General features: G+C 39.1%; 1 protein-coding gene across 2 annotated transcripts in view; it reads right to left on the bottom strand.

Moving 5' to 3' along the window:
• The window catches only part of USP32 (ubiquitin specific peptidase 32), a 287630-nt gene that overhangs the window by 22890 nt on the left and 239377 nt on the right, over nt 1–25363 (bottom strand). For both annotated transcript variants that reach the window (XM_089676627.1, XM_089676625.1), the window contains exons 19-28: nt 21775–21849; nt 19589–19727; nt 16173–16278; nt 15017–15190; nt 12341–12515; nt 6375–6526; nt 5873–5984; nt 3442–3656; nt 1471–1655; nt 151–237 (exon numbers count right to left, since the gene is read on the bottom strand). In XM_089676627.1, coding sequence (XP_089532753.1) covers nt 151–237; nt 1471–1655; nt 3442–3656; nt 5873–5984; nt 6375–6526; nt 12341–12515; nt 15017–15190; nt 16173–16278; nt 19589–19727; nt 21775–21849 — 1420 coding nt within the window. The remainder of the gene's footprint in view (nt 1–150; nt 238–1470; nt 1656–3441; nt 3657–5872; nt 5985–6374; nt 6527–12340; nt 12516–15016; nt 15191–16172; nt 16279–19588; nt 19728–21774; nt 21850–25363) is intronic.

Genomic DNA, 25363 nt, shown 5'->3' on the forward strand with positions numbered 1-25363 from the left:
CAGTAGCTGTCATATCACAAGCTCCTCTGTGATCTGCGACTGAAAAGGACACCTAGTAGCATATTTATATTGAAGTTAACATCTTCAACATCATTACAGTAAGAGCACATTTATAAATACTGAAAGTGAATTTACAATTTAATCATTTACCTATACCAAGGGCATTGAGCACATGAATTACCATCCTTCTGCACCACTCTCAGTGTGAAAGGATATTGGTATCCCATGCTGTCATCACTGAAAAGTAAGAAAAAAATGCTTTATGGCTGACGATAACTTATTTTGACAAATGGCAATCATCTGCACATAACTAAATTGCAAGTATCATAATACATTATTAGTACACATATCGATTACACCTTTAATCAGGTTGCACACAAGATTATAATTTTTCACATATACCTTTTAAAGTTTGTAAAAGTCCTCTCAAACCAGACATTTTTTGAAAGCATAGGTAGAATAAAAAGATGGCGCTATTGATTTAATAAATCTAGGAGGGTGTGGGGGGGGGGGTTAAGGCTGTGCAGAATATACTTTATGTGTTTGCTGGCAGACAACAGGAAGGACTGGTGTCGAAAGAGCGGTGGGTCTATGCAGTAATGGTGGAGGGCACTTTTTGAATGACTTGGTAAGATCAGCGTCTTGTCACCCACTGCTCATAGCTATTCATTTGCTCAAGATCACCATTCTAATATAAGTTCATCGTCTCTGAAGTGACCATGAGCTTATAGCAGAGTGGGGAATGCAGCCGATGCAAGGCATACTGGTCAGCTGGAAGCGGTTCTAAGTCACCATACGCATTACATCGGTGGGTATGAAAGTGTTGGAGAACATGTTTTCAGAGGTGTACAAATTTTAAAGCCGATCTCCAACCCTCACCCCGGTTTTATCCCCCCCCCCCCCCACTTACTGGAATGTGCTATCTGCACATTGTCCCTCAACTGATCCTCTCATACCCTGCCACCGCTCTGTCCTGTGCTGCCATCAAGAGGCCTGTTGCTATTCCAGGTTCGGTGGGCAGGCCTCCCAATGATGTGCCAATAGGCCTGCCCCCTCTCCTGAATAAAAAGGCTATGTGTGATGTGTATATCCCAGAAGGCACAATTATTATTATTATTATTATACAGTATTTATAAAGCGCCAATAGTTCCCTCAGCGCTGTACATTACAAAGGGTGACAGAACATGTGACAGAACAATACCAATACAATGCAAAACATGAGGGGATCAACAATGGGAAGTTTGCACATTGTTTGCCTAGTCGAATGACTTGCATGGGGAGGCAGGGCTAAACAGTTTTGTAAAAAAAAAAAAAAAATACACACACACAAAAAAAAAGGAAGATGGGAGGAGGAAGGTTGTTTTAGAGGGCGAAGACCCTCTTTAATAAGGTTTTTGTATACACAGGTCATTTTATAATTTTTTCTTTTCCCTTTACTGTCATTCAATTACTTTCCTTACATTTACGTACCAGTCTTGTGCATGATTGCTTGCTTCCTGTGGTGGAAGAGGACTTGCAAGTCTGGAGACCTGAATCCACACAGCATCGTACAGATCTTTCTTGCGGGTATGGACAGTGCAAGGAACAATCAATGGCATTCCAAATAGGCTGGGGCGATTTTTTTGAGATGACAGAAAATAAAGCTCCGTTCTCATCTTGATATTAGAAAAAGAAAAGTTATGCATGAGAATATTATATATATGATTTTCTTTTAAACAGTCTACTGCATTATAGAGAGAGCAGACAATGGATAGAAGCTATGTCAGGTTTATATTTCTCCAGTTAAAGAGATTTTTAAATTTACATCATCATAAGAAAAGCATGCTATTGTTTATTGAAGAAACTAACTTACATCTAACAGTGAAGTCCTCAGTTGTGCTGGTGTGAATTAATTTCCATAAGCAAAAGCTTATGATGACAGTAAGACACCATTTGGAAAGATGAACACAAACACACAGTGACATGAAATAAATATAGGACACTAGAAAATATGGCTTGGGGCACAAAATAACATTTTCTTTAATCTGTGATATCACTGGTACTTGCCAAGATCCCCGTTGTCACCTCTGATTGTTGGTACAGTAAGTATTACTATAAAACTAAGTATTCTTCACACAGATTTATTGTACATCTAAGCGCATACAGAAAAATGTCTAAAAGTGGATCTCTTTCCTATATGTTAAAGGATAGGTTCACCTTTGGACAAAAAATAATAAATGCACTTTTTTTTCCAGGTAAAGCATTGCATCAGTGATCAGCAGATACGCCACTAAGGCTGTTGGGACTTGTAGTTTTCTCATTCACAAAGGATGAGTGATGTGACTGGGTAGGTGGAGCCCTGCACGGCCAAATTTGTAAAAAAGGTTGACAGCCAGCAGGAGGAGAGGATCCCCCATTAGCTTTCAAAGTGGGGGAGCAGGGGCTGGTCCATTCATAACATTTTACACCCTGAATATGGGTATGACATGTAACATTTTATGAAAGGTGAACTTATCCTTTAACACAAAGTAATGTTAACTTCCTTGCTTGGATGTCTAAAGAAATATTGACAGAAAAGTAAAATGCTTGTCCTTCCTGGAGAAAATGCTACTCTGGGTTCCCGTTAGTGCTAGATGGCACATGTTCTCGGCTGAAGGGGCCTGAACACCAATATGAATTGTTATTCTTCATTTCAACAGAGATTAAGCAATCTAGCGCCTAGCTCTTCACATAAGTACATGTACATATACAAAACACTAAAATTAATTTAGCTTGCAAATGATGCAAGCCTCTGTTCATCAGTTCTAATAAAGACAAATAGGAAGCATAGGTACACCATGGTCTTCTACTATTTCACAAAGTACTGACAATACTTCAATCAATAGTTGTACCTAAAGCTTGTTAAAATAAATGTGTTTGCAAAGACTTGGCATTGAACATCCATAAAACAAATCCTCGCCAATCAAATTTTCTTCTTCAGACTGAGAATTTAATATTCCAGAATCCCGAATGGAGGAAAGGGGGAAGGGTATTCGGTCTTAATTGATCTTAACTCTAAACCTAGCTTCAGCTCTGATTTGTGGACCTTGCTTTTCTGTATGTATGGGAATCTACCACAAATAGGTACAAATTGTTTTAGAACACAACAGTATTGAAACAAAAGTTAGGGCTCAATAGTCAGGATCTTACAGGATGATGCCTGGTGGGTCACTAAGGTTATGTTTAGCTGACAGGTTCAAGTGCCGAGTTTATCTGTGTTGGGTAGATCAACCTTTCCAAGGTACAGAGTCAAATAGCTAGTATTTAGGCTGTTCTCTTACTCCTTATTCCACTGCTGAACTGTTAAATACAAACACAATTTGATACCTCCCTGCATTTCATAGCAATCAGTTAGCTTCTCCATCTTCTGTTGTTAGAGAACATTACAATATGGAAGGGAAATATTGACAAGTGTTCTCTTACCATTTTTCTGTGAATTGCAATAATATAGCCTATGAAAGGGCCCTCAGGGTGGACTGAGACATGACCGTTCAGTACTCCATTCGCAACAACAGTCTTCTCTGTTCCACATGGCACTACAGTATTTGGCATTCCATTTGGGATTATTGGTGGCCGATTCAGCACTCCATTTGCAATGAGACTATGAGGGCCATTTGATGATGGCACTGTGCTGGTATCTGCAAACCGAGTAAACACAAACCTAATGTAATCCGCTTACTGTGAAGTCACTATTAAATTAAATTACAGGTTAATTTCTTGCATAAACATTTTATAGGCTCAGCTAAGCTAACTCTATATATACACAACAATAAACCAAAAAATAATCAAAATGCAAATAACTCAGATGAAGGGAAATGCACACAATTTAAAAGCTTGCTTTTTCCATTATTGTTTGCATTACACATACATTATGTTCAAACATAAAATATGGCTATAACATAAAAATGGCCTGCTCTTCTGTTAGAGAGCAAATGAGCACTACAGAATTCAAAAACGTAATTAATCACATAAACATACATTTGATAACAGCACATAACCATGAAATAATGGAAGTATTATATATTATACATTATATTCTGCATTTACTGCATCAATAATAGATACTAGAATCATAGGCTCAATTCACAAAGCCTTAACACCAGCCTAAAATTGCCCATACATGGATCGAAATTTGGTCAGTTCAGCAGGGACTGGCCCAATTCGATCCATGCATAGGCACCGCGGTTAAATAGAAGTTGATCAACTTCTATTTAACCACATTGTCAAATTTTAGCTGCTCGATTGGCTATAGCCTGCAGCACTGATCTGTGCATTGTGACAGTGGGGAAAATTCCCACTGTCAGAATACAAAGACACAGCAGAGAGGATTTCCCTATCCACATCAAATGTGTAGAGGCACTCTTTTCCGCCATGTGACTGTCATTTTGTAATTTCATTAGGCATAACTGCAAATTACAGTCACTTTTTTTGTAAATATGGATATTTATCCTGTTTATTAGTTTTGTGAATTGATTCCTAGGTCACTTACTAGGACTTGCCACACTGGTTTTTGCTGGGGTAATTATTGACCTAGCAATCCTAATGATCTAATGAATAATATTACATCATCTAAGCAAGCAGCAATAGTGAAAAGAGAATGTGGTACGTTTTCTAAATCTCCCGCAACATATATCTTCTGTGATTTGCACTTGGGCACAGCCCCAGGTTTTCCCTGAACTCCATTCTCCTAGAATGGAACAGACTCTAAATATCCAGGTGTCCAAACACTAGACTCTATAATGTTCAGATTAGTGTGGGAACCTCAATCACAGTGAAATTGAGGACTCCTTGTCTCATAACTAGACTGAGCATTATACTAAAAAATATTATTTGAAAGTCAACCACTTTTCCCAATTCATGTACAGGTTTCTCAGAGCTCTTTCCTCAAACAGAAGGATGCACAGACAACATAAAGACTTTGCCTAATTACACATTACTCAACACATAGCTTGCCACCACTTTAGAGTATGTAAATATCAATATAGCTGGTATAACTTTAAAAGTAGTGATATTACAATGTAAATACAGAATGTTATCAATACATAGAGACAACTACAGGAAATAAAATTACAGAAATAAAGGAACAAAGAACAATGACACGTTATGCAGACAACCCTACGTTCCCGTTGTGCTCAGTGATCAAGAGGTCCAGAGAAGAGAAGAAAAGAGTGGGTGCCTTGCTTTTGTGTTATATACTCTTTGCAAAGGCCACTCCTAGACTCACCCGCCCAGGTAAAGTCACACCCTTCCACATATCTTAACCTCTAATGGATGGCGCTCAAGACACTGGTCAGTTTAGATCACCAGCTGTTAAAAAGACAAAGTCCCAGCTGCCTTCCTTCCCTCTCACCTCAATGGAGTCCTTTGAAGTGGCATCCCCCACAGAGCTATTTGTCACATACTCCTTTAGTGCTATTTAACATGACAGTTAGATTACACTACCAGGTGGCCAGAGAATTCCAAGGCTGGCTTATAATGTTCTTTTATTACAGTTCTAAAAATATCCAGCTCTTGAAATTTCTTTAGAACTGAGACTTAGATACCTATCAAAAGTTCACAATAATGTTCATGAAGGTAAAAATTATTATAGGCCCAAAATATCCATTACATTTCCCCCTGAAGTTCACTAGTGAACTTATGCCCTCCCTCAATGATTTTGTACCCACCCATGACAGCCCAGAAGGCCCAAGACCCCCCCCCCACCAGACAACCACCACTGAGACCTCCTCTTCTTTCTTGAGCACAGGTACAGCTCAAATACTAAACAAAAATTGCAAAGAGTGATCATTTTATATTTATAGTCAGAGGATTAATGTGAAAGGTAAAGGAGGACAACAATAATAAGATTACTCACCTGGCTGACTTGGGCTAGTGGCTGATGTGGGAGAACCAGGAATTGGAATCTCAAAAGCACACAGAAAACCACTCACTGACAGTCGAACTTTTTGGTTATCCTGAGGAAAGTTCTACAAGTAAGAGAAATTAGAACCATTCTAAGAAAATGGTTATTACAGGCAATAATGTGAAGTATCCCAATAACAAAACTGAAGCTATTGCCCCTAGCAACCAATTACTGTACATTTTACATTTCACCATTACATGCGGGGCCTTTACTAACATTCTATTCCTAATTTCAGTTTTATGGGATCTTTCAAAATTGAAGCTAAATTATAAAGTAGAGATGGCTACAACAAGGCTTAGAAAGATTATAGGTTTTTGTATGAAATGTGATAGAACCACAGTTTTTATTTTCCACCGCATTTTCAGCCCTGTCTTGGGTTTCCAAATCAGCGAGGTTATAAATGTTAGACTTTCTTTGGTACACATGTACAACGCATACGCCTATCATCCTTTACCTTAATATTAGATCCATGTACTTCTGCCAAGAGAATCTGTTCTGGTTTCAAGCTACAGAGTTCACTAAGCTGTTTCTTCAGGCCTGTGTACTTCTCATCCATGTTGAGCCTTAACCCGTACCGAACAGGAGTGGTGCCATCTAATTTAATCACTTTAAAAAAAAAAATTAGCAAAATTAGCTTTAGTTCCTAAAGCCCCCCCTCCCCCCACACACACACACATACATTTAGCATAATTAGTTTTATTTACTGAATAATAAAAAGAAAGGAAACATTTTATGATTCCTCTAATGACAAGCATAACACCCACAAAATCAGTACAAACACTCAGCTACTGGCCTAAAATTACAGTCCGAAAAATACAAGCAAGGCCACTATGTCCAATACCCATCCAGCTGATCATCATTAGATCCACAAGGCTTACACTTCTTTTTTTTCCAATACTCTTTATTACAAATTATACAATTAAGATACAAAGTACAATACATTTTCTATTCATTGTACAACATCAACTACTTATTCATTCCAATGATTTAATCAACGTCACATTACAGTCATCCTGATTACTGCCATCTACTTTATTACATTTCTTATCTTATTAATTCTTAACTTTACTTATTATCCCATTATATCTCCTTCTTTCCTATAATCCCTCCTATCTCCCTTCTTTATTAATCATTTCAACCCTACACCATTCACTTCAAATATTAGGACATTTCTGTGGGGGTCCCCCTATACTCGTACATAATTTTTCATACGATATAATATAAATTAACTGCATCAATCAATTGACTAATAGTGGGCAGTTTACTCTGCATCCATCTCATAGCAATTTGTTTTCACGCCAAAAATAATGTTTCCTGCAGGAAGATCTTTACATATCTTGACCATTCTTTATCATTCAATATTCCCTACAAGCATACTTCTGGACTACAAGGCACCGATCTTTTCAGTATTTCTGATACTTTTTTTTTTTTTATTACTTATCCCCAATATCCCATTTCCAAATTAAGCGACAAAAATCAGCCTCAGGAAATATGTTTGTCAGCCATTTTTCTACAAAAACACTTGGATTATGACCTTCTACTTTTTCCGGTAATCCAACAATCCTTATATTCTCATATACACAAAACAGTGCACAGCAATCCTTCACAGATCTTCATATATTCCCACCAGAATCTTCCCAATAAGAATGCGTTGCATATCATATGATCTTCTCTATCTTTTCTTCTTGACCATCTACTTGACTGCTCCCAATCTCCAAAGCAAAAAAACTAATATAGTGTAGTAATTCCACACATAATAGAATACGTGATACACCTGTGCATGAATACAGGACACTGTGAATCGTATCTACCACTATCCACACTAATTACTCTTATCCTAACAGGGTGAAAATGTGCATAACACTCTCCATCAATATGATTATCCTCTTAAATAAGAGTGCAACCATGCACCATCCACCTCCAATGTGCAAATAAATCAGCGTGCTCTTCCTTTCCCCTTTAGGCATGCACCTTACCCTGCATTCATCGATAAGTGCTTTCAAAACGAAGTGTAGTCCTCACTCTGTTTTCTCCTCACCCGCTCTATATAAACTCTCAATCCCATATAAAAGCAAACATACAAGCCCATAGTACAGCAGTAGTGTAAAATGATCAATTTAATATTACAATTGAGCTTACATGAAATAAAAGTACAACCTGAACCAAAATGGCAGCCGCGGCACTTCCATTTTTGTCTGACGTTGTATCCGACTAACGTGTTTCGTCATCAGATTGACTTCCTCTTAGCCCGTAGACGTTGGATGCCTCCGGACTATGCTTTATAAAGAGCTCCCGCCCTAATCTTGAAACCTCATTCGCCATCTTGTTTACTGGACAGCTTGTGCTATTACAACACTAAGTGTCGGTATCCCCATGCTGTTCCTCATCTATTAAGACGTGACTGTGTGTGCTACTGCATCCATACCTGTGCTCAATATCTACTCGTAAGACACAAACATAAAATATTCCAACAAAGTCAATATATGCCCTCTAGGTGTGTGTTAATAAAACAACACACACAGTGGACATGAAACATTATATAGGATCACCTGCCCCCCAGTGTTCATAGACAAAAATCCATTAACCAGATATAAATCTATTCTTAATATTTGAATCTCCCTCACCTACACACAAAGTATATTCCATTATATAATGTAACCAAATACATAGAGTGCATACTGAAATTATACATAATATACATCAGTAAATAAATGAAATAAAATTAAAATAAATAATATACATGAAATATAATAAATAAAATAAAATAGAATAAAATTACATACTCCCTACCTGCCTAAAATTAATAACCCAATTGCAGCCTAAAATATACACCCTAGAAATTGGAAATAAAACCATTTTAAACTAGCTCTATGTTTAATCCCTTGTGATACATACTATCTAATGCATAAATCCAGAAGGTTTCATTTTTTGAAACCTCCCTAGTTCGGTTATTCCCTCTCTAATGTGCCCCTACTTTATCAATAGCACAAAACTTTAACAATGAGGGGTTACATTTATGTACCTCTTTGGAGTGTTTGGACAGACTACGCTCCTTCTGATCTTTCTTTACATTGGTGACATGTTCCCTCAGTCTCACTTGTAACTTTCTCATAGTCCACCCTACGTACTGGACCCCACAGAGGCATTCCAGTAGGTAGGCAACAAAGGTGGAATGGCATGAAATACATTTTTGATGGTATATGTCTTGTGTGTAACGTTAGACATGAAGGTGTCAATTTTCCTAATATTACCATTTGTGATCTTGCATATTGTGTACTTTGCACAAGAATATAAACCTTTCAAAACAAACACAGTGTCTCTTAAAGGTCTTGAATGAGAAATTATATTTTAATTAATTTCTGCCATAAATTAGAAGATTTTCTATACACAAATGTAGGTCGTCTAGGTACCATAGGCCCCAAAACCTTGTCATTTCTTATAATGGGCTAGTATCTGCCAATAATCAGATCGACCTCTTTATATTGACAACTGAAATCCGAAATAAATGCAAATTCAAACACATTATCCTCTCTTTTAATCAACTTTTTTTTTTCTTTCGGATACCATCGACATAGTTTTGACTTAAATCAGATCTATTTTTTTCTAATTTTACAGGATCAAAGCCCTTATCCACAAATCTTTTTTTTTTTTAATTCCCGACTGTACGATGTAATGTTCCAGCTTAGAGCAATTTCTCATGATCCTTTTGAACTGTCCTCTAGGAATTCCCTCAAGCCACATAGGATGATGGCAACTCAACTTCGGAATAAATCCATTGCGATCAGTGGCCTTAAAGTGGGTTTTGGTATGTAACATTCCTTCGTGACATCCTTATATTATTACGGCGCATTTGGTTCACCAAATCATCTGCTTTTTGTTGCCATAATGTTAATTGTCTATCAGCATTTGATATTTTCTTACTCACTGGAGACACTGCATCTTCCAGGCAGGATATCCTATTTTTCACTTCAACTACTCTTTCCCAGATTTACTGCATGTCCTGTCTTATTAATCCACTGTCTATTTTCCTGGCAGTATACCATTGCTTGCCTGTATTGCTTCCATTAATTGTGCATTCACTTGCTTTAATGTCATTTTTGAATACTTATTTGTTTTTTCCACCTGTGGGGTGTTTGAAGTAGAGAGCATCTCCTGCTGGCAGACCTCCACTCATTGTATGTGGAGGACTACGTCCGCCATCTTGTTTCTATGCCTTTGCAAATTCCTTAAGCCTCTCTGACGATTTACTCATTGCCAAGTTTTTACCAATTTATTGCAGCTTGATAGATCCTTCAGCAATAATGGGGCGCAATCTACTCCAGTAAGGCTCAACAAGATGTTATAAACACCACACAGCTCAGCAAAGCACAGCAATTCTCAACAAGATATTATAAAGTACATCAAGGCTCAGCAAGGTATTGTAAGACACAGCAAATCTCAGCAAGTTATTGTAAAGCACAAGAAGGCCCAGCAAGGTATTATATAGGTTAGCCTCCCCTCTGATGATGTGCTAGGCACGAAAGGCCTAAGGAGGAGCGTGACGTCACTGCCGTAGGAGCCACGAGGAAGCCCGGCGGCCATCTTTACTAGGGTCAGTACTGCTGCATAACTCTGCATTTATCATTACAGTTATTGGAGTTTACTACCGTTTTATGTGCATTTACCTGAACATACTTGATCATACTACACTATGGGCACCTGTTTTTTGGCTCCCATTTGGAGCGAATTAACTTAGAAGGAGGGAGCCCTGTATCCAGGCTGAGCACCCATCCATCCTTAAGAGGACCTCTGGACCCAGCAGATTTTCCACAATTTCCCAAGACTTGATGACCAACCCATAGATGGAAGCTCACCCATTCATTCCGCCTACCTAAGAGATCCTGGTGGTTATTGATTATATGTGCATTATCCATGCACGTCTGGTGAGTGCGCAATTCTATTATCGGTTCCTGTCACAAGCCTGTTTTTGAAATCTGCTGTAGAAGTGGATCATCACAATTACATACTACATGAACTATTCACCTTTTGGAGATATATTTATTCACCTTTTTGGAGATATTATAATATATATATAATAAATATATTATTTTATTATTCTTTTAGCGCTGCACTTTATTTATTTGGTTATATTTTAGGTTTACTGCTATTACCTTTTAGTGTTTCAGCTCCTGATATAAGAGCACTCACTTTTATATATTATTATTATACAGTATTTATATAGCGCCAACCGTTTGCTCAGCGCTGTATATTATAATGGGAGACAGTACACGAGACAGCACAGTAACAATACAATACAATACACCAGGGGTTCGAGGGCCCTGCTTCTTGGAGCTTACAATCTAGGAGGGAGGGGAGAGTGGTACAGGAGGAAATAGCTGTGGGTGATGGAGTGGTGGGAAGAGCGGAGGAGATCAGCAATTAGATGAGGGCGGGGTAGGCTTCTCTGAAGAGATGGGTTTTCAGGGTGCGCCTAAAGGTGAGGAGGGTAGGTGACAGACTGATGGATTGGGGTAGTGAGTTCCAGAGGATGGGGGAAGCCCTGGAGAAATCCTAGAGACGGGCATGGGAGGAAGAGACCAGGGAACTAGAGAGTAGGAGGTCTTGTGAGGAGCAGAGAGTATGTTTTTGGTGGTAGATGGATATCAGGTCATTTGAATTTTATGCGTTGGGCAATTGGAAGCCAGTGGAGGGATTGGCAGAGGGGGGTGGCGGATACGGAGCGGTTAGTAAGGTGGATGAGTCTGGCTGCAGAATTCAGGATAGACTGAATTACCTATTATATAGCATAGCAAGGTTCAGCAAGATGTTGTAGGGCACAACAAGGCTCAGCAAGGTGTTGTAAGGCACAAGGCTCAGCAAGGTGTTGTAAGGCACAGCAAGGTTCAGCAGGATGTTGTAAGGCACAACAAAGCTCTGCAAGGTGTTGTATAACACAGCAAGGTTCAGTGGGATGTTTAAAAGCACAACAAGGATCAGCAAGGTGCTATAAAGCACACCAAGGCTCAGCAAGGTGTTATGTAGCACAACAAGGTTTACACCTTTAAATTATTTTAGACCAACATGTGCCCAAATAGAATCCCAGTGACTTCGACATAACAGGCCCTAATATTTTGCAATCCATAAAATATTTATAATTTATCTTTAAAATAGTACCAGTAAATGACAGCATATGATTGGCGCCTCTGTGGTTTAATAGGTATAAAAACATATGTCATGCAAAAAAAAAAAACCCTAAATGTAGCGCCAATAGGAGTAAGTGTAACAAAGACTGTAATTAAAGTTGGGTCAAACACAGTTGTATGCTTTCTACAGTGTACTCTCCCCATGTTAGTACTAGCATAATCTCCACAAAGATTTTTTTGATAGCCTAACAAATACAAATAGGTACTGGTTTTAAAAAAAAGATACATTTTTACAAACCTGTGATTTCAAGGTGCATGTAGCTGTCCATAGGAAGAGGCAACGAAAGGAAGTTGAATGGATCAAATCGGACACTCACATGACCACAGGTCTTGCATTTGACTTGGGATCTTAGCTGTCCATGAAACAGGTCAACAACTATGGACCGATTTCTTCTCAAGTGATTGTCCCAAGCCTGAAGAGTATCAGAAATTGATGGGTTGAATGCATTAGTAAATATGTAAAAGTTTAATGTACAATCTTTATGGGATACAATAATATGCTAATGCACTGGCAATTAGCTGTCTGGAAACATGTTTGCATAGAAACAGGTTTATATGTCTGATGAAGTGAGACTGCAAAAAAAAAAAAAAGCACTATGAAAACGGTTTTAAAAGAAGAAACTATTTTACTGCTCATTAATTTGCCCTGACAAAGAATGCTTTTAAAGTGCTCCATGACATGCTACTGGCTTTGCAGAAACCATACAAAAACTAACAAAACAGCCTCAAGGAACAAACAAAAATCTGAATGTGCAAGTATTTAGCTGGAAGCAAAAATTGAAAAACAAATCACTTTCAAAAGTAAATGACTTAAATAGCACAGGGCAACATAATGTTCCAGCTGCAGCGCCATATATTCAGATAGACAGAATTGATTCAAATTATTTATAAGATACTTAGCACTGCCATCTTAACTAGCCCCTAGGAAAGAAAACAGCAAAACATACTGACAGTTTCCAAGGCCTTATGCACACTGCATGTTTAGCCCCGATGCACTAGACTGCAGTGTTTAGCTGTGGCTGGAGGGCAAAGGCATAAAGTCCAGCCTTGCCGACGGAAGCCATGGATGGACATCAGAGGAAGGTATGTTGAGATCAGGCTTTGAGTAGATTTCACAGTCCCTCTTCAGTGTGTGCTTGGTGACTGGACAGGTCACCTTACCCCGACTCTTGAGAGGCAGCCATGATAGACTGGCTATAGATATCTGGCAGTGCAAGCAGGGCTAAAGTGATACCCAGAAAGGGGTGTTGCTTGTGGTTTGTTGAGCTAGCCACTCCATCTGGTAACAGCTATGAAAATTTGGCAGGCCCAAAACACCTTGTGTCAAATGCATCTGCCAACGCATTTTAAATGATCTCAAAAATGTTCCAAACTGATATCAAAAACAAACTCATCTAAACAGCCTGAGGCTCATCAAAACAGGTCCTAATATTGACCAAATATCATAATCTGCATTGTGTAAATGATCACCATTGCTGATAATTATAGTGTAAGAACAGATATTAAAAGCTGAACAGAACCACGTTTCACTGGGCATCAGTTGTGATCAATAAGCATTAAGGAAACATGTCATACTTGAAACACTAGCAAATATTCTTTAAGTTAAAGTGGTATTAAATGAGAAGTAGGATCAAAGCTGTTTTGGCCCTACTTCTATGGATCACAGGAGTGCAGTTTGTTCTGCACTCCTGTGACCCATGGGGGTTGATTTATTAAAAGGTACATAGGTTGTCCACTTTGGAAAAGACTTTTCCTAGAGCTTAGTTAAAGAGGTATAGCACTGCGGTTTCCATCATTCAATTATGTGCAAGCAAACTGCATTTTTTTTCTTGCATGTGATTGGGTATTCTTTGGCAAAGTGAAATTTCACCACATTGACAAAGCTCTGGGAACAATTTCTTGCAAAATGCAAAGTGAACAGCCTTTGGTAAATTAGCCCCGTGGTGTCACTCAGCTGGTCCAAGCTCTGGATTAATCACGACTTTACAGTCGGGATCCACCCATGATGCCTGGACCGGCAAGCTGGCTCAGACTCGCAGCTAGTCACCGAGAGCCTGAACCAGCCGCTTCCACTCCCTCCACAGCTAGTCGCTCCAGTGAGCTCTGGAAGGGCAAATCAGAGAGTCACTGGCTCTATGCACACTGAAGACTGAGAACCAAGTGATCAGCAGTGGGGGACAGATGCTGTATCCATCTAGGTGAATATAATTTTTTTTTTATTTTGTAAGAACCCCATACTTCTCTTTTAAACCCAAAATCAAATATTTATTATATTGCACCTTACAATTTCTTAGATGTGATGGCTGCATTAATTTCTTTTTAGGATATCTTTCTGGTGTAGGTTTTCAGATCTGGTGATCTGGCCAGTAAGTTTCTTGTTTTTCAAAACCTCTTCAGCAGAATGTATCAGTTACAGAGATGAGACAAACCATTTAACACTAGCAGGGGTGCTTACAATGACCAGCTTTTACTTATGTAAAACCTTTATCCCAAAAGGAAAAATCTGTTTGCTGTAACCAATTATAAAGTATTAGCTGGCGTTTGGTTTCAATTTGTTAGTGTATTTAAATTTGCTGGTAAATCTAACACTCCCCTCCCCCCAGACTGACAATGCTGCTGTCCTAAGGTGCCCCTGTGCTCTTTCATCCAGAGTGGGGGCATTCTATTACAGGAGGTGTGTTACTGGCCAGATCACCAGGTGAAAACAGAGGGGAGAAAAGCCTAAGAAAAGAAAACTTATGTAGCCACTACATCTGAAGATTGGTAAGCTGCAATATTTTACATTTCTGGTTTTGGGTTTAGTACCGCTTTAAATATTCAATTATGAATGTACACTTTCAGCTCCAAGCACATGCTGTATGAGCATGTTTCGTTAGGCAATTTAAAATTAATTCTAGATTACACAAGGGCTAACCTCTGCAGCAACTTCCCAGTCTGGTCGGCCATCACTATCTTTTAGCTCGACATATGGCTTATCATGGACTCTATTAAGATCTTCATGTAGACCATCCAAAAGAAAAGCAAGTAGCTCCTGGGAGTCTTGCTGCTGGAAGCCATTGAACCGTGGGGCATATTTTGCGATTGTCCACTGTAGCACATAAATATAACAAAGGAAACATGTTCAGAGACAAGCTCATATAACACAATTATTAATAAAAATTAAAATTGTATTAATATCTAGGTTTCCAAGCAAAATGTCTATATATACACATATCATACAATCACTTGCCATGATTTAATAAAAAAATATGTCTCTATGCATCTATTCAATAAGAAAGTGAAGATGGCAATAGCTGATAGCGGTCTATGGTTTATTGACCTGATAATATACTGAATAACATCATTTGACAAACAGTGTTTGTTTTTAAATGCCTGTTGCATATATACATGAGCTCATACAAGTCAGAAAATACAGCTCATACACTTTTTCAGTTACTAAAACAATACAGCTTTTGCACACACTACATCATCTTTGTGGGAAAATTGGCATAGCCCTGGTACTGGTGTGCAAGAGACAGAACGCAAAGTATTCATTTTGTGACAGCAATACTGAACACTTTAGTGAAATCTCAATAGACATTTTATTTGTAATTAGGCATGTAGCTTTAGTACAGGAGCCAGGGGCTGCAGTAGTGAAGCATTACGAGTGGGATTCACTGGTGTCTCTATGTTACACTTGGCCCTGCGTATTGAAACTCCGAGTTGAGAGACTAAACACTTAGGCATACAAGGGTCACTTTTGTCGGTTCAAATCCCAACTATGGCGCAACCTGCCTGAAGTTTGCATGTTCTCCCTGTGCAGGTGTGGGTTTCCTCTGGGTACTCCAGTTTCCTCTTACACTTCGAAGACATGCTAGTAGGTTAATTAGCCCGTCAAAATTGGCCCTAATGTATGCGTATGTAAAAATGTGAGCTAGGAACCTTAGTTTGTAAGCTCCTTAAGGACAGGGACGTATAATACAATGAACGTATAATACATATGTAAAGAGCTACATAAATTGATGGCACTATATAAGCATCTGAAATAAATAATATATATATATTTTCAGTAAACAAACTACAATTCTTACCCTTAATTTAAGGGGAGCCACATTCTTCTGAGTTCCACTCCACAGCTCTTGAACCAAATCACCATAACACTTAGCCATATGCCCTTTCATTCCTATGGGGTTTGTTCTAAGGTTAAAAAAAAAAAGGAATAAAAATTATTAATGTGACTACCTCTCCTCCTATTGCTTTTAACCTCTAAAATAATTCTATTTGCTCCTTTAACCCATCATTTTTCAACCTTTTTCAGTCATGGTATTTTTTAAGAGTATGCAAAATCGTGAGGCACCTTGAGGCATCTAGAGGTACATAAGCTGTAGCTTGTTTGGCCTTCATCTGGGGCCAAATGTTAATGGATATTTCCTCAATTTTTTATCAAAGGAAAAATGACCCATAATGCCTCATGATAGAGTACAGTACAGGACACAGGAATTGTATTCATAGACCATGGGTTATATGCTACCTACTACTGACTACCTTTAGGGGATTGGACACTAATAAAAACTTGCTAGGGTCACTCCTAGTGTGCACTCAGATATCCTACTCACTCCTGGCACCCCAGTTTTTTTTAGTAGGCTTGAACATCCACCTGGTAAAACTTGGAGACAACTATAGTTGTGGACAACTATATGACGACTCTGCAAATCTGGGATACAGATGTTTGATGCTGAAAAGCCCATGAGACAAGGTGGAATGAGCGCTCATGGAGAAGAGTGAAACACTTTTCATAAGGGCATAGTTCCTGGAAATAAGCTGTCTGATCCACCTGGCAATGGTGGAGTGGGAAGCAGGATGCCCTCCTACAAGGATGTAGAAGCAAAGCAAATAGGGATTCTGCAAACAGGGGCTATAGCTGCTAGGTAGACTCTGACAGCCCTGACCACATCCAGGAAGTTTAGTGCAATTTCCTAGGCATTGTTTTGGGGCAGGACACAGACTGAGGTGGAAAGAAGAGACTACTTTAACTCCTTTGCGCCTAAGGGTAAAACAAATGTTAATTCCTAAGCACAATTTTGTAACTTTGACATGTGCTAGTAAAACCGTACATATTATCACTATAAATATATTGTGCATCCAGGTGGATTATACCTTGTTTTTTTCAAGAAAAATTGGGCTTTCATTTGGTGATAAATGGCAATGGATATCTCCAGATTTTTTTTTAATCAAAGGAAAACTGGATTAAAATAGAAAACATTTTATTTTTACATTTAGCTGTTTATCTTGCCACTACCATAACCTACCATCAAAGAACAACTCAAAATAAATGTTTCTGCTTCTGACGATCGCAGCAATACCATATATGTGTATGTTAATTGTTGTTTGTACCCATAGTATGACCTAAAAACAATAGTGTATATTTTTTTTTCTTTAAATCCTACCTAAAACACACTGACACAAATATAAAAAAAAATCCTGCTCAAACAATAATGACCCTGCCCTTGACCCAAACAAGGGCAGTGTCAACAATGCATCTCTCTTCTTTATTCAGAGAGAGAAAACACGGGGGCGGGGTTCACAGTGACTGATCACTGTGATAACCAGAGGCTTTCACAGCGATCAGGTGATTCAGAATCGGGAGTCCCGAGTCCTGATCATTAATGCAGGACCTGGGGCTCTCAGTGGGACAGTGTGGTCTGGGTCCAGTCCTTAACATAAGTTTCAGAAGAAAAAAAATTTGTTGGTTTAACCACTTGCCTACTTTTACTCTATTTCTGCTCAGGCCAATTTTCAGTTTTCAGAGCTGTCGCACTTTGAATGAGCAGACACTGATGAGGCTGCACTGATATGCGGCAATGATGGACACTAATATGTAGCACTGAAGGGCACTGACTGGCAGCACAGATGGGCAGCACTGCTGGGAACAGATGGGCAGCACTGATGGGAGCAGATGGGCAGCACTGATGGGAGCAGATGGGCAGCACTGATGGGAGCAGATGGGCAGCACTGATGGGAGCAGATGGGCAGCACTGATGGGAGCAGATGGGCAGCACTGATAATCAGGGCAGTGACAATCAGTGCCCTGATTAACAGTGCAGGTGTCTCCTTTGACAGTTGCCAGTTATCGGCAGTACTTTCCTCACACTGTGACAGTGTGAGGAAAGTACTGACGATAAGTGGAAAGTGTATTTACATGGACACAGCTGATCACATGGTAAAAGGCCACTGTAATTGGCCTTTTTACCATGTCATGTGATCAGCTGTGTCCAAAAAATACAGCAATCACTGACAGCACCGGGTTGGCGCTGCTGGGGGCATGTTCTGGGAGGACATCATATGATGCCCTCCCAGAACTGGACGATCTCACGCTGTAGCCATCATTCGGCTATAGTGCGGTAAGGAAGTGGTTAAAAAAGAAAAATACTACTCCAGAAGAGAACAGGACTATCCTCTAAAGTAATTAGCAAAAAAAAATAAAAAATTGGAGACTTATGAATGCACACTAGGACAACGTTAGCAAGTTTTTGCCAGTGTCCAACCACCTGAAGGCAGTCTGCATATAATGCATGTTCTGTGAATACAAGTCCTGTACTGTAAAATTAAGATTTTTTTTTTAAACTTTAGCTGATTATTCTATACCATTATCATGACCCACCACCAAAAAAAAACAAATTAAAGTTGAAACTAAACACCTTAAAAAGTATTGCTTTATACTAAACTGGGTATTCTTTATCGCAAATTGAGTGTACATAATAAATGACGATCACTTACATTTATGCTATATATTTAGAAACAATGTTCCAAAGAAATTAACTAAGGAATTCCTATTAGGTTTTGGTCACAGACTGAAAGAAAACTTACTTCTAGTATCACAGACCCTGATCTCTGCTTTTACCTGCCAGTGGCACAGTTCCATCTGCCAGTGGCCACCAACAGATGTTGCTCTGCAGTCTAGTTACCTCTCTAATTACCTTGGCCTCTACAGCAGTCATGCACTTAAGCATCCTGCCCCTTTACCCCATTGCTCTGGACACTTGGCTTTCCTAAACATGCTGCCTTGCTGTTCCAAGTCCTGTCCTGCCATGCTCCAGCATATGTTGTATATAGTATAAATGGTTTGATCTTGCCCTTTTCAATATTTGTTGTATTCTTTGATTTTATTCACACTAATATTAGTGTAATTAAAGTACTGCTGGTTACTGGATACTCTTTTGTTGCTTGCTGTGTTCCAAAATTTGGCATTTTCACTATTGTTCAATTTACACTTTTTGCACTTGTTCCTTTGAATGATTACCGCTATGGTTTTAATTCTGGCTAGACCTTGCCAGCATGGGATTCTGTGTACACCCCACAAAGCCATTTTCAGACCCAGTCTGCCAAGATGTGACCACAAGCATATGAAAAAACAATTTTAAACTGAAACTGAATGGACTGGAAAAGTGAATGGATCTGCAGGTTCTGATGTGTCCACATACATTTTGTTAATATTAAACATAAGTACCTGTTAAGCTCATACAGGTGTCTCCCTGAGATGAAGTATTTTGTTAGAGGCTGAGTGTTACTGACACATTGGATACTGGAGTTCATAAAGCATGTATTTCCCAGGTTGCTGAGGCCCGTTGCTCCCTTTTCAGTGGGGACTAAAAGAAACAGTAAGAACAACTTATCAGCTATTATTAGCAAAATGTGTTAAACTGGCAATATTACACCATATAGTGTGTTTTGTGTTTTTAGTAAAAACAACTTTCACTTTTTTTGTGGGGGACAGTGGAATTTCTCTAATGAAGACAAGGAGAGACAGAGAAACCTCTATAACTCAAAATGTATACAATGGGGAAAATAATTATTTGATCTCCTGCAGATTTTGTCAGTTTGCCCACTTACAAAGAAATTAAGGTCTATAATTTTTATCATAGGTGTATTTTAAATGAAAAAAAGAATATCAACCAAAAATCCAGAAAAAAACACAATACAAATGTTATAAAATTGAGTTGCAATTCAGTGAGCAAAATAAGTATTTGATCCCCTACCATCCAACAATAATTCTGGTTCCCACAGACTGGCTATGTGCTCATGTGGTACACAGATTAGTCCTGTCAATTTAAGAAGGTGCGCCTTACAATTCATGTAAGAAAGACACTTGTCCACAGAATCTCTTTCTAGGGGCACCACCATGGGCAAGACCAAAGAGCTGTCAAAGGACGTCAGAGACAAGATTGTAGACCTGCACAAGGCTGAAATGGGCTACAAAGACCATCAGCAAGAAGCTTGGTTTGAAGGAGACAACTGCTGAAGCGATTATTCGCAAATGGAGGACATACAAAATAACCATTAATCGCCCTTGGTCTGGAGCTCCATGCAAGATTTCGCTTCATGATGATCATGAGAAAAATAAGGGATCAGTCCAGAACTACACACTAGGAGCTTGTGAATAATCTCAAGGCAATTGGGACCACAGTCACCAAACAAACCATTGGTAACATAATACGCCACCATTAATTGAAATCCTGCAGCGCCCACAAGGGCTCCCTCCTCAAGAAAGCACATGTACAGGCCTGTATGAAGTTTGCTAAAAAACATCTAAATGATTCAAAGAAGGATTGGGAGAAAGTGCTGTGGTCAGATGAGACCAAAATTGAGCTTTAACTTGACTTGCTGTGTTTGGAGGATGAAAAATGCTGACTATGACCCTAAGAACACCATCCCTACAGTAAAGCACAGAGGAGGAAATGCTATGCTTTGGGGCTATTTGACTGGTAAAGGTACAGGCCAGCTTTTCCACAATGAGGGTCCAATGGACGGGGCAATGTATTGTAAAATCTTGGATGAGAACCTTTTTCCCTTAGCCAGAACTGAAGATGAGCTGTGGATGGGCCTTCCATCATGACAATGACCCAAAACATACCACCAAGGCAACAAAGGAGTGGCTCAAGAAGAACATTAAGATCATGGAGTGGCCTGGCCAGTCTCCAGACCTTAATCTTACCTCTGTTCTTGCCAACAAGGGTGTCTCTACCAAGTACTAAGTCATGTTTTGCTTCGGGATCAAGTACTTATTTTACTCACTGAACTGCAACTCAATTTATAACATTTGTATCATGCGTTTTTGCTGGATTTTTGGTTGATATTCTGTCTTTATCATTTAAAATACACCTATGATAAAAATTATAGACCCTTCATTTCCTTGTAAGGTAAACTTACAAAATCTGCAGGGGATCAAATAATTAATTTTCCCCACTGTACAAAATGTAGCTTTAAAAATGTAGAAACAAAATAGAAGGACCAATAATATCAGTGATAATAATAACATTAACATATACAAAAAATAAGGGCCCATTCACACTAGAAACTGCATTAGAATCGCACAGAAATGCTGTGTGATTCTTTTTCGATTCACATGTAGTTCTGTGCAGTGCAATTTCCTATTTTGAATAGGGTGAAGTTGCACCGCACCGCAAGTAGTGCATACACTACCTTTTGAAAAGCACTTCAACCGGACTGCATGGTAACCGCAGTGCGTTTGGAATGCGGTGCTGGAAACCGTACTAGAACGTGGCTTTCCCCCACTGCATTCTAGTGTGAACGGGCCCTGATACAGTTTTAGTTTGCACAAACCACTTTGGTTATTTCACCCCATATTTTTCAGTCAAGCCCAAAGATATAGCACCATTCAACTCGTTGACTTACCTTTATGTCTATCTATTTTACTGCTATTTGCAATAAATGACATTTCTTCTGGCCAACTCATGTCTTTGTTACGAACTGAAAAAAAAAATACAGTTCCAATAGTGAATAGGTATAATTTTTACATTTACAATAATAGCAAAAAAGTGTCATGAATCTTAAAAAAGGTGTGCCTCTATCAGTCCAAAATATGGCAGCACCCTGCCATATCTATATGTCATGAAACTCACAGTGGGATTGTGAACTATGTGGATTTGAATAAGTGGAGTTAAAAACACAGGGGTTTTAGACCTCATCCACACTTGCGTTAGTGGCCAACAACGTTTTCCTGCAGGAGACTGAAATTTACTGTGAAGAGCTGCAAGTGGGAAGCCCACTTCAAAGTAATGGGCGCTGACAGCGACTGCAGCCATTCGCATGCAATCAAACATGCATTATTTACTGTACCTGTGAATGAGTGGTACTGGATGTCGACTGTTTGCATTCAGGGCCAATCATCCACAGGTAATCGATGCATGTTCCCCCCTATAATTGGGGGAGGGGCAGACCGGGATCAGACACTAATAGAGGGTGGAATGAATAAAATGGGGGAGTACTATGGCAGGTTTTAAAGAGATTAAAAAAAAAAGAGCAAAATGCGTTCACCAATGGCAGAAATCTGGTCAATCAAAATAGAAGAGTTGATGGCTTTGATGCATGAAAAGTATTATGACTTAATTGGTATTACTGAATCTTGGCTTTATTCTTCACGACAGGGTTTTTAGTATTTCTGACTATGCTCTTCCGGAGAGACAGGGTAAAATTAAAAGGTCACGGTGTCTCTATGTGAGAAGTGATTATTATACAGGATTTATCTACAAATGAGTTTGAAAGAGGACTTTGTTGATGGACAGTGTAATGTTGCTGAGGCATTATTGGTAAAGTTGCATATGGATGTGCACAGGGGCCATGCTGGGGACAGATGCTGAATGGTCTAAGGTTATTAGTGTATCTAGAAAAAAAAAGAAATCTCTCCTGGTTCTTCCAAGAATTGGAAAATGTTTAATCATTTTCAGAAATGTTTTAGCACTTTTGTAATGCTAGTGTAGTAATTCCTACTTCCTTGCCTAGGCAAGAATTCCGTTAGGACCCCCAATGCCTCCTGCAGTGTTTTCCTGAGGGGTGCATTCACACAGCAGAACTTCATGCATGCTTAGACATGGCGCTGCTCTCTGAAAGGTATTTGGGAACTGGCAAATAACTACAGCATATCTATATGTGCAGGAAATCTCGATGCATGTGCACACATGCCACGGGTCTCCACAAGGTTTCACATTTCAGCAGCATGTGTGCACATGTGTAGGAATCCCCCATGCTTTCACAGAAATACTGTAGGTCTCTGCCAAAGATCTGCGCCATTTCTGTGCATGTGGGATATTTGAAAATGGCAGTGCATAAGAGGAGCAGGGGGAAAAGAATATCGCTGGAGTGAAGTTCCTCCTTAACCTCTACATACGTAAAGGCTTCTTCAGAGTAAGAGCTATGTAAATGTGGAATAGACTCCCTAAGGGGGGGAAAAAAAAAAAAAAAAAGAAAAGGATGTATGCATTTATAAATACACAGAATATAACTAGCTGTTAACTTTTAAAAGTAATAACACCAAAGATGACTGATCCAGGGAATATACACTTGTCTTAGGGGATCAAGGAGGAATGTTTCCCCCTAGTGACGCTAACTGGACTATGCTTTATTAGAATTTTTTTGCCTACCTCTAACAATTGTGGGCATTGGGTCTGTATATGGAGTTTTCCAGTTTATATTTATTTTTTTTTTCCATTGGTTGATCTCGATGGACTATTTTTCAACCTGACTGTCTCTATGAAAAAGCACTGTAAGAATATTCTGGTGCGCCAAAAACCATGGAACAAATGTAAAAATGTAATGTGGTTGACATGTCATTGAAAAAAAGTCTTCTCGCTCTTTATTTGTGCCAGGGACATGTTCCACATGCTTACCATGTTTCTGTCAATGTTTTTCATGTCCCTGCAAGGGTGCTTCATTGAAATATTCCTGGCAGTACTCCATGTGTTTCACATATGAATATTATCAGAGAATCAGAGATGCTATACAGAAGCACTGGCATTTACTGACCGGTGACCCAATTCTGAATAAATATATTAAGGATTATCCTCAAATTACATATAAAAGATCCAAATCATTGAAGGATCGCCTGGTTAAGAGCAATTTTTGTGATATACCATCTAACACTGAGGACAGAAAAGACATTTATAAGTGTGGATCATGTGATTATTGTGCCTGGATAATGGAGGAAACATCCATACACCTACCCAATGGAATGATGCATAGGACTGGACAATTTGTAGACTGCCAAATGAAAGGTGTAGTTTATATTATGCTATGTATATGTGGTGCCTTTTATGCTGGTAAAACCATTAGAAATTTTTGTAAAAAAATATATGATCACATTTATTATATTAGAAGAAATGTGTTGTATACACCCATTGGGAGCCACGTAGCTTTGAAACATGGTCACAACACAGATATGATTTGCTTTGCAGCCCTAGAAAGGGTATTTGAGGACCCTCGATGAGGAAATTTTGACCAAAGAGTGCTACAGAAGGAGGCGAGATGGATTTATACTCTAAATGCAACATCCCCTCCAGGTCTAAATGAGGCACTAAGTTATATACCTTTTCTGTAAGATATGGTAGAGTAGGACAATGTTGACTATGAGCATACCCTTTGGGAAGTATAAAATGATCTCCTATGCTGTAATATTATATATATATCTGTGCTGGTGTTATACATCAAGTTTATGACAAGTTTTTATGGGGATTTGTCATTGTTATTTATGTATATATTAAGCTGTTCTCCACATTCTACTTTCTAACATGCGTTATGGCACGGTGATGTAGCTGCTTGGCATTGGTTGGATTGTCTGTCTTGAGTGGGCATTCATATCTCTTGCTCTTCTATTGTTCTTACTATGGATAGAGTGTATGTTGATCTATAGGGAATATAGTTATATATATTTTTTGTCTCCCCCCCCCCCCTCTTTCTGTTAAAAGATATTATGAGCAACAGGGGCTGCTGGCTATGGATAATATCTGGGAGACTGGACTATTTTAGTCCAGGGTCTGCTGAAGTGGTGGCGGCCTGGCAGTGTTCTGTTTTACCGCTGTTTGCCGTAGTTAATATTTTGAAGCCAGTCTGGTCTGTGCATTCTGGTGTGGGCACGCATGTGCTGGGCGCGCTTTGACTATGGATGTATTGCACTTCCGCCCTGTGTTTGATTAGGGCGGAAGTGATGTAAGGCTTTGTATGTGCATACGCGGTGCACGATTTCGATTGTGGATGTGGTTTACTTCCACCTTGTGCCTCATCAGGGCAGAAGTGATGTAAGGCATTATAATGTGTTTTCGGCGGATGACGCCATTTAAGCGCCCTGGCGCACGCTGCTCTTGGCACCATCAGAAAGCACATACGGCGGGCGGATTATGACATGAAGTGATCTAGAGGTATGAGACATGTTGGTTGACAAGATAGACATAGAAGATATTGAGGGATTTTTGATCATGGTTCTCTTTGTTCT

This window comes from Staurois parvus, unplaced genomic scaffold (genome assembly GCF_062004578.1).
Source record: "Staurois parvus isolate SC_StPar_1 unplaced genomic scaffold, SC_StPar_1.0 ptg000172l, whole genome shotgun sequence".
NCBI classification, from domain to species: domain Eukaryota; kingdom Metazoa; phylum Chordata; class Amphibia; order Anura; family Ranidae; genus Staurois; species Staurois parvus.